This window comes from Poecilia reticulata, chromosome 11 (genome assembly GCF_904066995.2).
Source record: "Poecilia reticulata chromosome 11, P_reticulata-male-v2, whole genome shotgun sequence".
Classification (NCBI taxonomy): Eukaryota; Metazoa; Chordata; class Actinopteri; order Cyprinodontiformes; family Poeciliidae; genus Poecilia; species Poecilia reticulata.
In genome coordinates, this window is record NC_088840.1 from 8,782,294 (window position 1) to 8,797,328 (window position 15,035).

The 15,035-nt window shown below is 39.2% G+C and overlaps 1 protein-coding gene across 1 annotated transcript in view; it reads left to right on the top strand.

The window, feature by feature from the left end:
* The first annotated feature begins 8,344 nt into the window (after nt 1–8,344).
* The window catches only part of col9a2 (procollagen, type IX, alpha 2), a 28,959-nt gene continuing 22,268 nt past the window's right edge, over nt 8,345–15,035 (top strand). The window contains exons 1-6 of the mRNA XM_008421595.3: nt 8,345–8,604; nt 9,699–9,764; nt 10,541–10,576; nt 10,680–10,742; nt 12,222–12,275; nt 13,533–13,568. Coding sequence (XP_008419817.1) covers nt 8,533–8,604; nt 9,699–9,764; nt 10,541–10,576; nt 10,680–10,742; nt 12,222–12,275; nt 13,533–13,568 — 327 coding nt within the window. The 5' untranslated portion in view covers nt 8,345–8,532. The remainder of the gene's footprint in view (nt 8,605–9,698; nt 9,765–10,540; nt 10,577–10,679; nt 10,743–12,221; nt 12,276–13,532; nt 13,569–15,035) is intronic.

Sequence of the window (15,035 nt, forward strand, 5' to 3'; positions counted from 1 at the left end):
GCCGTTTTTTTTTTCTCAGTCTTTAGTGAAGTTTATGCGTTTGGAAAGGATGATTGCAATACAATCACATAATGTGATCACTCTAGCACACTGGCGGCCGACGGCTGTAGACAAACTCATCCACCTTATGTGCATCGACCGGCTTGAAAGCGTTTCTCTTTCATATTGTACCTCGGAGGTATTTATTACCGATATCAAAGACGTTTCTGACATTCAATGGACGTGGAAACTTTTTTGCAAGTCTCTGCATATGTTTAGAGAGCTTTTTCTGTTGTTGTTCCAGCACTTTTAAAATGTGTAAATAAGCTTTAAAGTGTCCCTGGGTGAATACTGGGACGGAGCCAGTTTAAGCCGTTTCCCCCCCTGCTTTTTACTCTCCATGCCAAGATAATTGTGTGCTGGCAAGAGCCATCATTTTCTTCATACTTCTCAAAAGTGTTTCTACTATTGTTGGTCGAGCCACATTAGCTGTTTGAAAAAAAAATTACCATATGCACAAAAAAAATGTTAGAAATCCCTCAAAATAGTAGGATTGAGCATAATTTTACTGGCTTCGCGTGGAGCGAGATCCTTGTCAAGACTTGGATTTACTGTTAATAGTTTATGTTGTTAGAAGTTTTGAAATAGGAGAAAAATATCCCAAACATGATTAAAACGCTACTTCACCTCTGGCAGACCACCTCCGCAAAGCAACGTCTTTCAGCCAAATGTTTTAGTTGAAGAAAAGCAATTCATCACACAAAAGCCTAAATCCTCTTACCAGGAGGCAAAGAAAACAGGTGGATGAAACGGCCATAATATCCAGTTACAATAATAATGGCGTACTGTAATCATTTACATGCATTTGCCAATGTAAGCACATTAAAACACTGAAAACAGCGTGCGGCGTGAGCCGGTCTTTGATTCCCTGTGTTAGGTGGTGGTGATGCATACTTCTGACTTTCGGTCCCTCATGTGTTCTGTGCTATTGCTTTGTTGCCTAGAAACCCCTCATCAAGCTCAGAGGGTGGAGTGATCAGCTGCTGAGTGATCTCTCTCTCTCTCTCTCTCTCTCTGTGTGTTTAAATGTCCACAGCAGTCATCACTTTGTCGACCTTTGACTCTTGACCAGTTCACACGGTGCGTCGGGGTGTCGTCGTTATCTAGCAAAAACTATGTGCTACTAGAATGAGCATAATAAATAGCCACAATTACTTTATAGCACCTTGACCTTTTTTTTTTTCATTAAGCCACAGACACAGTTTTCGGTGTTTCCTGTCGGGAATTTATTTGATACACCAAAACAAAATAATGCACGTTTTAGAAAGTGGAAGACAAGTGACACGTGGTTTCACATCTGAAATAAAAACCAAAGGAAGTCCTGTTTAAAGTTTGACTATTAACTCCACCTATCTGAACCTATTAGGAGAAGGGAGTGTATATTTATTTTAAACACTTATTTTCCTACTTCAATGCGCTTTATGCTGCTTCAATATTTTTATTTTCTTGTGTAGCTTGAAGGTTTTGTTATGGTAATTTCATTGTTTTGATCTTGAAGAAAAGGGGCTCTGTTGGAGTGGAGGGATTGTGTGTTGTAGTTATGTTCATGTTTGAAATATTTTAGCATATAATATCCAATAAAGAGATTTGGAGCAACAGGGCCATCCTGGGGAGAAAGAAAAAAAAAATCTTAGAAAGCTCAGTAAGACCTCTAGAGGCTCACCTCCCAGCGGAATAGTTCAGAATGTCACACACATGTTGAAACGGTCCAGTCAAAGTGCCATTGGGAATCTCTGGCAGCATTTTATTGTTGGTGCTCACAGATGCTCTAAATCCAATCCAATTTTTTTTTTTCATAAACAAATTGGAAAAACAACTTATTGTTTGTGTCAAATACACAAAAATCAGCAAACCTGCTCGAACCCAGGATTTCAGAAACTGTTGATGGTTGAGGCCTGGATACTGACTGACATGGAGGTTTTTTTTTTGGTTTTTTTCCCCCAAAGTCTTATTTGTGAAAACTATTTGATGAACTGACAACGCAGCATATTTTAGTTTTAGAGTTAGTCTTTGACTTCTAAATGATCCCTCATTTCAATGAGTTCATCACACACAATCACAAAAAAAAACAACTTTTGTACGTGTCAAAAAGTTCAGGTGATATTGATACTTTTGTCAGCCCCACCTCCAAATCCCCGCATGGCGTGACTTCCAGAATAATTCTACATGTCCAACTGATCAGAGAACTTTTTCACACATAGAGAATAACGGCTAAAAAACCCCCAAAACAGAACGTCTGTGTAGGATCAGCCTGTCAGGCGGTTCCTCTCCTCCCCTCGGCATGTGGAAACATTGCAGGCTTTGCGTTTAGGGGCTCAAACCGCAAGTCCTCCAAGACCCCCCACCCCCTCCCTCCCCCCGGTTATCGCTCCACTGCTACTCCTCACACCTGCACTTAAGCATAATATTTACCCCGTCTGTCATCAGTGCATGCGCGCGTTTTACTCCGCATCCTCTCGATGATGCCTTCCATTCTCCACTCCTCTCCGGTGTCTTATTAGAAGAGGAAAAAACAGATTGTTCTCAGGATGCTAGTGCAGAACCAAAAGTTCCCCCGGCCATTCATTTAATTCAATTAGGCCCAACAGAAAACGCACAAGCGTTCCCTTTGGTCACGCGTGGATGCGCGTGGATGCGCGTGTATGCGTGTGTGTGTGTGTGTGCGTGTGTGTGTGTGTGCGTGTGTGTGTGTGTGTGTGTGTGTGTGTGTGTGTGTGTGTGTGTGTGTGTGTGTGTGTGTGTGTGTGTGTGCGTGTGTGTGTGTGTGTGTGTGTGCAGCGCGCCCTAGCTTTTGCCAGACGATTATTGGACGTGCGTTTGGAGATCAGGATGACTACAGGTGGCTCGCCGCCGCCGCCGCCGCCGCCACTGCTGCTGCTGGAAAGACGATAGATGCGATCAGCTGTGTTTAGAGGAAAGTTAAATCGTGCTCCGCAGGGAATCGGGAGTGGCCGGTGTTTTGCTTGTCTTGTTTTCAGAGTTCTCCAGGAGGCTCGGGATTCATTTGCAATGAGATGGGCAACAACTGGTCGAGGATTCTTCAGGGTTTTTTTTTTTGTTTTTTTTTACCCATGAGAAGAAGAGCGCAGCAGGCTCTTGAATACAGATGCATTTTCATCCATTTGATCTCTTCACTTCTCTGAAATTTGCTGCATCTGCGCTCTTGTCACGCTCTTATGGGTCTGTGCTGAAGATTTCAGTGTAATAATAGGAACTGGCACAGTTGGACAGCTTTTAGGATCAAAAATAAAAAGTATATTATTAAAACAGGGCAGCACTGGTAGCCGGGCTCATTGCGTATAACGGAGTGCAGCTTAGAAGATTTTATGCTTTAGCTAATTTGAAACTTGGTTAAATAATATTTGACCTTCATATATTTTCAATTAAATTGTATTTATATAGTGCCACTTCACAACACATGTCATCTCTAGGCAATTTACAAATAAATAAATAAATACATTCAGTCATACATACATACCAATTGATTCTAGTTATCAAATGGTAAATTTTCTGTTTTCAAAGGCAACCAGCATGGCTACCTGTTTTCTCAGTCCTACATATTTGAACATTATGTAACGACATGTACATTTTAAATAACGAATCATTAGATCTCAGTGTTTCTTAATCAACATGCTATCGTTATAAATTGAAGATGGACAAAAACTAAGTACAAACACAAAATCCCCCAAAAGATTCCAAGTTTTTTTTTTCTGTCAATGATTACTTAGTGGACACAATACTGAGGACATTAACATTGAATCTAGCTTTTCAGAATTGTCTCTGCTCTACAAACATCACTTTAGATGCAGCCAGTGTTGTTGTTTTTGTGTGTTTGTTGCTTTTCCAATCATTTGTTTGTAAAAGTCTTTACGTTTTCTTTAAGGAAAATTACACTTGTCATCTTTAGGATTTTGTTTCAGACTCAAATGCAAGAATCAAACCCCAAACAATGACCTGAAATGTTGTTTTACTGACTACCGAACAAAACGGAAGAAGACGGGCAGAGTCCGAATGTCTTAAAGAGTTTGTTGTGGGAGTTACCACAACAAACTCCCAGTGAGATTCACAAAAGGGTTCTTTATGGAAATACCCTCACAAAGTTGTATTTACCCAGTTTTCCATGCTGGTTCCCTTCCCCAGCAGTCACTGGGCAAGAGGAATTTGGACCCAGGAGCTTCTTTCTACAAGGCAACAGTGGCATCAATTGTTTTCAACTAACAATGACATGATAAATGCATGACAGGTCTGCCTTAAAAAAAATAATAATAATAATTAAAAAAAAGCCAAAAATATGCCAAAACTTATTTGTTTTTTTTTTTCTGTACAATCCCTATGAAAACATTGAAGTTTGTTGAAGGTTTAAATGTCAGAAAGTTCAAAAACCTTTGATTGACAGCTGGATTGTGAATGAGTGCAACAAGAGCAACTTTGTTGCCTGTGTGGAAATCCAGCAGCACAGGAAGCAAAACAGTAGGAGCAGCAGGTCAGAGTCTCCTAGCAGCATTATAACTGAACAAATCAAAAAGCATGCGATGTTTCCAAATGCTACGGAAACTTTGAAAACCACACAAAAGTAAAAAAAAAAAAAAAAAACTTTAATAACTTTAAAAAAACTATTTAGAAAGTAAAACTCTTAAGGTTATTGCTAGTTTCTGAAAACATTTGAACTGTAAAGTGTCGCACTTTCTCAGCAGTGACACCTACTGTTCATTACCAGCACTGCAGAATCAGAACTGTTTTTGTAATGTGAAATTTATGAAACGTGTATTAGACCGGACTACTTTACTGCAAAATTTGAACAGTTGATTTTTGTAAAATTGCAGATAGTCATTTACTCGCGCAGATTCCCACGTTACCACACACTGCTGTCTTTCCCATGCGTTCGCATTGGTGTGAAGTCATTCCAGGACTTCACACCAAACATGTGGGATCCAAATCTGAGCTGTGGACAATTTCATCCTGTGTAAACTGACCAGGAAGTGAGCTTCCACGACCATCTTCCACTCCCAGGCTCTTTTCACCTATGAAACACCTATTATGTCCGAATTATGTCCGAATTTGCAAATTCCGGAATCTTCTTTCTCTCTCAGCCTGAGCCATCCCAGGCACAGATTCTCTGTTGATAACCTCTCATATCAGGTCTCACATGTTTGCTTTATGGAGCTTTTATGTGAGCAACATCGTATCTGTCATGTTGTAAAAAGTGCGGCCAATTCAGCTGTTGATATCAGCCGTGTTTTGACAGATATTGTCTGGTTACCGTTTCCAGTCAGTTTTTCTGGATGTTCTTTCTTCTGTCTTAAATTACACACTCATAGTTTCTTAATTTTATTGGCAATACTTTATATCTATAAAAATAAGTACATAAAACACATAAAGTGCACAAAGAAAGAGTACTTCTTGGGGGAGAGGAGAGTGCTTGAACAAAACTCTTTAGTTTCTTTTCAATCACTTCTTCCATTTGTTGAGGGATTAAATGTTTCACGCAATTATTGCAATATGAGCCATTCTTTCCCTTGATTTTGTAATTTTCAACCGCTCAAAGGAAGTGACTCATGAACGTTGAAGAATATGGTCGTTTTTCTTCAAAAGGGACGCGCAGAACTTTGCTGACTTGCCACTTTCCAACAAGTTGGAGAAAAGCCACAGAGGGAAACGGATCCCAGTTTGAAACACACTGAACCGGAAAACCATTAACAATGCATGCTTTTGTGTCTCACAGCAAAAACAGGGACTTGATGGAGTTCTTGTAGTTGTAACCTCTCCACATGTACGATCGGCCGTGTTTCATGAACATAACTCTAAAGCGCTAAAAAAACAAGAAGGGAAAATAAATGGCATTATAATGGAAATCCATTTATGTATTTAGGAAGAGGGTGATATTTTTTCTCGGTGATGTTAAATTGGTTTCATATGCGAAGGTACAGGATGTCCACAAACCAACTGCACATAAATTACACCCGTAACCTCCTGAATAAATGCGATAAAAAACCCAAAATGTTACAGTCGTTTTATTAGAATTGCCATCAGTTTTTTTTCCGTGTTTATTCTAGTATTTTCTTTGTCACCTAGAACTAGCGTGAATTTTACCACTTGGGATATGTACAGAGTTCCAAAATAGTCTGGGAGTTTGAGTTGAGATTTTTATGGATGAGGCTAAATATTGAAAGAAAATGGAAAAACTATACTTAATTAGATAAGTCATTCCCTATCCCATGTTCCATGTTCTCCTATTTTGCCATCTGTCTTCTCTTTCTTGTTTCGATCCTGGTGTCTTTTTATCTAACCCTTCCTTGTGTCGTTCTTACTTCCTTTTCTTCTGCTCATTTCCAGAATTCTGTCCTACACTCATCCATGTCAAAATCTTTGTCCTTCTAGTCTTGCTGCCATACTTTCCTTCTTCCGTTCTTCCTGTCAGTCATTCCATCAGGTGTTTTTGCAAATCATACACGTCTGCCATAAATTCAAGTGGATTTTTTAGTAGGGAAAAATAGGGATTTTTTTTTCCATCAAAATGTGTAGCAAAACTAAGTAACAAAGAAGGTAAAACAATTGAATAGACATTTTTCTAATTGTAATATTCATAGGCTTGCACACAAAAACAACTTAACTAAAACGAGTTCTTCCTCCATCAAGAGAAAAATATGTTTTTGTACTGAGCAAAAGAGAAATGGATTGTAGTTATGTATGCGAAAATGGCAGCCAACACATGGAAGTGGTTTCCTTATTTGCTTTGTTGTATTAAGTTTGTTCCAGATTTCTCTACAATGTGCCCAAGATCACAACACACTGAAAAATATAGTTGTTTTTTTTTTTTTTTTTAATCACTGGACACAAGAAATAATATATCAAACCACAGCACTGCAGGCCTCCATGGCAACCAAGTTGCTCAGTGTCTATTAACTAAGTATCTGCTGCCATCTTGTGGATACAGAGTGAATTTGTTTCTGTTGGTGTAATACAGTGTCTACGCGACAGGTGTCGCTGTGTAGCCATTTTTCTTTTTAACGTCCATGAATTTGGCTCAGTCGCCTTCCAGCAGCTCCCGTTGTGTGATGGGAATAAATACTCTTTGCTGTGTGAAGTCGCCACTAGATGTCGCCATATTAGTTTTGCAGTTCACAATTTATACTTGGGATTTTGACATTTACTCATCTTTTACTTCCAAGTCAGCAAATATGTATGCTAATCATACACACTGATTCATCTTTTCTTCTTCTTTTTTTTGTTAACATTTTCTCACTTTGCAACCACAAAATTTAATGTATTTTCAGGGATTTTATGCAAAAATGAAAGATGGCATACATTAATATTCAGTTTTATGGGGTTTTTTTTTTAGAACCCCTTTTGCTGCAGTCATAGCTGAAAGCCTTTTGCTGTGTCTTTCTTTTGTTTTTCATAATCAACTGACCTATGTTTGTCAAATACTTAAAGGGGTCAAATGATTAAATTATAATTTAACTCTGCCTCAAATATTTCCACACCATTGTCTCTGACCATTCTGATGTTTTATTTTCACTAACATTCAGTAAGAAACCTCTGAGAACCTTAACAAAACCAACTCTAAGTATCAGGTGATTTTGAGGGCAATTGGTGACACAAGACTTAATCTATAAAGGACAGTAAAGAAAGGCTGAAATGCAAATCTGGTTCGAACATTTTTGTTTTGTGTAAAAAAAATAAATGCTGAAAACCATCTTTCATTTTCGTTTTTTGTTACGAAACGGTGAAAAAGTGTCAAACCTTTGAAAAAGAGATAATCATGCAGGACTCAAATCTTCAATACCAGGAGGAGATTTATTCAGCACATCTGTGTTCACATTACGAATTCCACAATTACAGTAAAAAAAATAAATAAATAAAAAATCTCTTATTTCTTAACGGTTACAAGATTTTTTTGTAGGAGTTCATATCCGCTGGTAGAAATTTTTTTTCGCGAGACACTTTAGGACCTTTGTATGCCTCAGATTCCCCTCATCTGTGATCAAGCGCCCTTAAACCTAGTGCAGAAAAATAAACTCTTATAAAGATGTATGGAAAGATTCAGAGTTAATCAAAGGCCTGTGATTAAGGACTCTTGTGCAACAAGGTTTTGCTCATAATTCCACTTTCCCAGTCTCAAGAGTTTAATTTACAGTGAAGGTTACGGAATCAAAATTGCGTGCCGATTTATTTATTTTTTTAAATCACTCCTCATTTTGATGTATCGTAAAATACGGGTCTGTGGGTTTCTTTCAAAGTGATCTTCGTGGGGCTGGCAGCAAGGGGCAGGATTCCACCTCCTTTTCTGCCCTCCCCCGCACTCCTTCTCCACCCTCTTCCACCTCTCCATCCATCCATCCCTCTCCCCTCAGCTCTCTCCTTCTGAAAGCACTTTTTTTCCCACCCCTGTCTCTGCACTGTGCCAGATTAGCAGAGGAGTGAAGGAGCAGAAAGAGGAGCGAGAGGAGAGAATTTGCCGATCGGAAGAGAGACAGACGGGGGCGAGGGACCATGGCTGCTCTCTCGGCCTTGCTGAAGACCTGGGTCGTCCTGCAAACCCTGTGCCTGGCTCTGGCACAAGTGGTGAGTGGATGGGAAAAGTTGAGCCCTGCCGGACTCAGGGGTGTACAGGGATGAGGGCCCTCGAAAGGGGTCAGCGGGCTTTGGATGTCTTGACGCTGTGAGTTCATGTGGAGTCTTGATAGCAGGTAGAACTAATTAAGGAATTGAGGAATAAGGCAACGCGGACCCGAGTGGTCACTGACGAGCTTTAAGAGATGATCGAGGTAGAAATAGAAGCTTTGAAAGTTTTTCTTCTGTCTTGCTGTTTAAACAAGCAGCACCGGACTATTCTTTGTGGATTATCAGCCTCAGGGTGGATGGATTTTCAATTCTTTGAAGCCAACAACTTCCGACTGGAGGATTGTTGATGACAAGGATTTGTCTTTGCCTGTCCTACTCCTTTTTGGGGAAAGTGGACATATTTCTAAAAACAGAAAATGCCTCTTTTTTTTTAAGCAAACATGGAAGCCCTTGAAAGACAAACATCAGTGCACACAGATGCAAATTCACACTTCACCTACAGACAGTCTTGTACATTCTCGTACCTTCATACTGGAATTTCTTCTTTCTTTTTCAACATGGATTACTGTCATTTTTATTCTTTGTAAATTGATTTTTTTTTGTATCACAAGAGAGACTGGTTGAGGTGGAAAGATTAGGGGCTCAGCTGGGGGGACAAGGTGGGGGTAAACTGTGCCACCCTCATAACCCCTCCCTCCAACATTCCTCTTCAATTCCTCCACCTTTACCTCATTTACTTAACACCATCCCTTTGTTTTTAAAAACTGTTGTCTAGTTCTGTTGCTTTTCATCTCCGTATGAACTTCTAAGGCATTTATATGACTATGATATGCTAGTTTATATAAATAATAAAAGGGTTACTTATGCAGCACTGCAAATCAGAGTGCAAAATCCATACAAAGTACCATCATTATTATTTTTACAGGATTGCACACACTTGTGTTTAAGACATGCTTGCATTATTGTTGGGGATAAACAATAAAACTGTCTTGGTTGTTTCTTTAGGGATGAATATTCTCTACACGGCACATATTAGTAATATAATTCAAATCTACACAGTCCTTCATGCGTTTTCCTTTCTCTCTGTCTTCCAGAGGGGTCCGGCCGGACCTCCGGGTCCACCAGGTCCTCCTGGCATTCCTGGCTCAGATGGCATTGATGTGAGTATCCGTCCGCGCAGGTTTGCCCGGTGCACATTCTCACAAAGATCGGTATTGTGACCGCTTCCTCACCGTGCAGTACCGGAGTTCTACCAGCAGATGGGGCTCTAAATAAAAACACACGGGCACAAAAGGGCTCTGTTCCGCACTAGAGAGGGGTCTTTTCAGGAGCCGAGCGCTGAGTTCGTGTCGCAGTAATGTGATACATGCGAGTTATTTAAAGGAGGCAGGTTGTGTGCTGTGCTGCTCGGGTGGGGGGGGAGGGCAGGAAGCAGCCTGGCTGTGTGTAGATAATATTTGCTCTAAAATCAAATGAAATAAGCTTTTCGGAGGATGTGTTTTTCACTCAGCGAAAATAAAATTCAGCATTTTGTAGTAGTCAGTTTCAGTTTCATTAGAAACTCCCATGTAATGGTTAACGCCACTCTTGACTGGCATCTAAATAAATTTACAAAGCTTAATAATGGAGGGGATTAAGGTTTTGCGGCAGACAGTGTGTCATTACAGAGACGTCTCAGTTTTTCAATGAAATATATATTTATGGGAAATTTCCCTTTTACCATTGAGAATGCCTAACTTCTGTTTGTGTTTTAAAACGTGGATTATACACTTTAAAATGTTGGTCGAATTGAATAATTCCTTGTAGTTCTATTACAACTATTACAAAAAAAAACAATCCACTTTGTCATTATCCAGGCAAATATCAAAAAACAAAATAATCGTTAAACCTTCTCGCTTGTGCAGTACAATTAACACAGCTGTGTGTGTTTCTGCAGGGGGAGAAAGGACCGCCCGGTTCCCCCGGCCCACTGGTGAGTCCCCACTGTGTCACTATCGCTATGAAGGCTCAGTCAAAGTAACTGTAAGCTTCGATTCACCTAATCATCAACTGCCTTGCTGTTTGTTTCATTGCAGGGACAAAAGGGAGAGCCAGGAGAGCCCGGCCCCGATGGACCCCCCGGAGAGAACGGCATTGACGTGAGTGAACAGGTTGTTGTGAGGCAGGAGTTGCTTGGATGGGAGCTAGAAGGATATGGGTCAAACAAGAGGTTCACCGAAACAACTTTGAATAGAGATATGGATTTTCGTACACCACAACTACAAACAAGTGGGACTTTGTCTAATATAGGTCAGCAGAAAATAGTATGGGAATGATATATTTTACAAACAAAAATAAATAGGAAAAACTTTTTTAAAAAAATTTTAAAAACCGTAGTTTTTTCTGTGGGGTTTTAATCTCAGTGTAAATACAGCTGTTCCAGAAACCCTCAAAAGGTTTGCTACACAGTGCTGCAACAGAGACTCTTCTCTCAAGTGGGAGAATTTGAAGAGAGCCATTAGTCGTCCACTCCACACACACACCTGACCTCTGTGCCTCTTTGGCAAAAAGAAAGCCTTATGAGGAAAAAAGAAAAGAAAAAGGCAGTTGGCCACAAGCCCTGTAAACGATACAACAAACAAGTGAACGAATAACACCAAAATACAACATGTTGACCCACGAGCAAAATATTATGCGTGGTAAAATTATGATTGATTGATTGATATTTTTTTAGAAAATGATTCCCTCTGATGAGATGTGGGAGATTCTGCAAGTATGCAGATGCAAATTAAGCCCTATTATTTATTTGCTGCCAGTGTTGCAGCTGTCAAAGGGATGACGATAAAACCATCGTAACACTTAAAAAAATCTCAAGACTTCAAAATGGACTGAGCTTGAGCTGTTTTGCAGAGGGTGGGCCTAAATTTCAGGCACTAGATATCTGAAGCTAGTTTGTTGTGAAGCAGTTTACAAACAGATGCCACAATTTCAGATTTTTGTTAGTGATATTTTTTGTCAAAACCAGGTGTTATTTTTGCCCCACATCACAGTTATACACCACTTTTTGTTTGTCCATGACATAAGGAGGCTCATATATTAGAGATCTGACTGACAGTAGTAGGACGTTTAATTAAAAGCAAGGTTCGTGATACACTTAAGGGGGATATAAAAAAATAATACCTGGGTGGTTTACACTGTATGAACAAATACAGTTGAATTACATGTTATTTTGCCATAGAAACAAAGAAACAGTTAACCTTGCAATTGCTTAAAAATAATACTGATATTAAACTGTGCTGCAGCTTCCTAGGTCAGTCATTGCATCTTCTCTGATTCAGTCTACATCAGCCGGAAAGCTTAGTTTCACTGCCAAAAGATCACATGCTAACAAAAGCTCACCCATGCAGGCGTTCTGCAGAGATTTAGCCACTAATCCGCCCTGGAATCTCAAGGTTTATTTCCCAAATACCTACCAGAACAGAGTCGGCTTTAATCAAATGTGTGGTTAACCCAGTTGTAAGGTCACTGGAAAGTGCAGTGTGAGCAATCTGCTGCCTGGTGACTCTTTCTGCATTTCATTACTTTGCCTTATATATACTATAGCTCACTGGTTTTTATGCTTTTCTTTCCATCTCCAGGGTTTGATTGGAGCAAAAGGTGATCGTGGACCAATCGGTAGCCCCGGCCCAAAGGCAAGTGTTTCGGCTGACTGGATTATCCACCAATACATCACTGCTGTGGGTGGAAAACGTCCATTTCAGGAAGGCATCAACAAGATGCCTTTCACTTCAATCAATCAATCAATCAATCAAATTTTATTTGTATAGCACATTTCAGCAGCAAGGCATTTACATAATTAAAATAATTAAAATAAAAACAGAAATAATCAGTCAGAAAGAGAGAGATTTAAAAAAAAATAAAAAAACAAAATAAAAATAAAAACAAAAAAACAAAAAACATTACATCATTAAAACGTCGAAAAGAAAGAAGAAGAAATTAAAAACATTAAAGTATTTGTTAAATTTCAGTCCTGGTACATTGTAGGAGAAATAATTTTTAGTCAGTAAGTTAAAGCAAACATCTTTAGCAGGTACTTAAATTAAATAAGCTGATTGATTGTTACGTGCACACAAAAGCCAAAATGAAGGGTTAGCATTTGGAAAAAACTAACTAAGTTACCTTTTTTTTTCTTTAGAAATTATAAGTGTAAATAGCAGTGATGTTTGTCCAGTTGTGAGCACATCTGAAAAACAAGTTGGAAATGGTCGTTTTAGAGAACGAACGATACTTACTGCAGAGAAAAAATACATATATATTCAAAAGCTGGAAACTTTCTGCAGATCACTTTCTGAGGATTTAAGAGCCCTGCAGTGCATGCCATGCTGTGCGGTCTGATCTTGGCCCAAGCTAGTCCTACTGAGAGAGATTATAAGACATGTTGTATCTGCAGGCCTCATTAACATGCTGGATGCTAAAGTTCAGCACAGAAAAATCCAGGCAGTGAAATTGTTTGAGCGTGTGGCTGGGAGGAATCTCCTTTGAGAAAATACCGAAAACAAAACAATTTTTTATCTGAGACATTATGATAAAAAATTATCTCGAAATGAAGTCAGAGGACTATCGTTTTATTGCTAATCTGTAAATGCACAAATTGAAGCAATTGTAACAATGGGTGTAATAATGCAAAAAAAAAATTTCTGGTATGTAGATCAATATTTTAAAGTGTATTTTTACATGCCATCAAAACTTAAACTGTTAATGTTTTCCATGGTTTCTTGCTCCTTATGTTACTTCATGTGCTGCCTTCAAATGCTTAGCGCACAGCACGGAGTTCCACACTCGTTAAGCAATACACAGCTTAATTCTGTACATAAGGTTTCACACATTTAATACATGCACTGTTTTCATCCCATAGTCAATTGGACTGACCTTTTTTTTTTCATTTGCAGGGTCAACCAGGTCCAAGCGGTGAGCCTGGACGTCCAGTAAGTGTCACGTTTTCATAAGAACTCCCAATTAATGCTTCTAGAAATAAGACCAATAAAACTAAGGTGCAGCTGTGTAGCTGACTGTTAAGACAAAGTCACAGTACAGCAGCTCAATGCATTTTTTGCTGAACTTCCTAACTCGGGATCAGAATGAGGAAGAATTGGGATGTAAGTGACTGAATGTGGCATGTTGTTGGTGCCGGAGGGCCTGGTCTGTTTCACAAATTGTTGATCTGTTGGGATTTTCTACACACTACCACTACTGTTTGGGATTTAAAGTTAAGAGTCCAAGAAAGAAAAAAAAAACACAAAAAAAACAAAATCTCGTCTTGTTGACGCCAATAGAAATTGAACAGACTTGGTTAAGTCACAGAAACGCGTTAGTATCTCAAAGAATCTCTAGTCACAAATCAAGTTAAACCTTAAAGGGCTACAGGAGCAGAAGTCAACCCTGGATACCATTCCTCGCAGGGAACTGAGACTAAAATTCACGCAAACCCACTAAAAAAGAAAAATGACAGACTAAAAAAAACGTTGCATGGACCGTTGAGTTTTGATTTCAGTAACATCATTCAGGTTGTATGGTCGGAATTTGGTGTAATAGTGTGAAATCATGTCTCCAGCTTTTTGTCAAAGGTTTAGGCTGGAGGTGGCGTAATGGTGTAGGGGAGATTTTCTTGTTTCATTTGGGGCTCATAAGTGCAGAAAAAAAAGAGCACCATTTCAACTCCACAGCTTTCCTTGAGAGTAGATGGTGACCAACTCCATCCCTTTAAAACCACAGTGTACCGGTCTCCTGATGACTACATCCAGCAGGCTAATGCACCGTGTCACAAATTTAAGCTCAAGCAGGCTTCTCAACTATGACCGTGGGGTGACTGCACAACCCTGGCTTTTGAAGTCACCAGATTTCATTCTGATAATGGAACTCTGGAATGTGGTTGAAAAGCGTATTTGAACTGATGTCCAGCTGATAAATTGGCATTCATATTTTGTGCAGAAATTCCTGAAGAATGCTTCTCACACCATACTGAATCTATGCCATAATGAATAAAGTTAAATGGGGGTTTAATTGTTGAACTACTTGTACTGAAAGTGAACTGTAGCGAATAAAAATGCTGCCGAGTTCAGATAAAAGCAAGCGGAGATTATTTGACGTATGCATCAAAGCATATGTTGGGATTTGGGCAGTTGTTGGGAGTAGTTTCCACCAAACATGCTTAAATTTGCACTTTTTTAAAATCCCTTTTCACTTCATCGCATTTTTGGTATTGCAAATACCTAATTAGAAAGAATAAATGTTAAAGGTGAAACAGGTGATACAGCTTGTCTATGAGCTATGACTGTGTTATGTGCTGCGGGCACATTATTATTCTGACTATTTCTTTTCCTTGTTTTCTTATAGATTTTAGTTGAATGACCTTTTGTTAATCTAGTTTGGAGTTTGGATAAATTCCTTTTTGT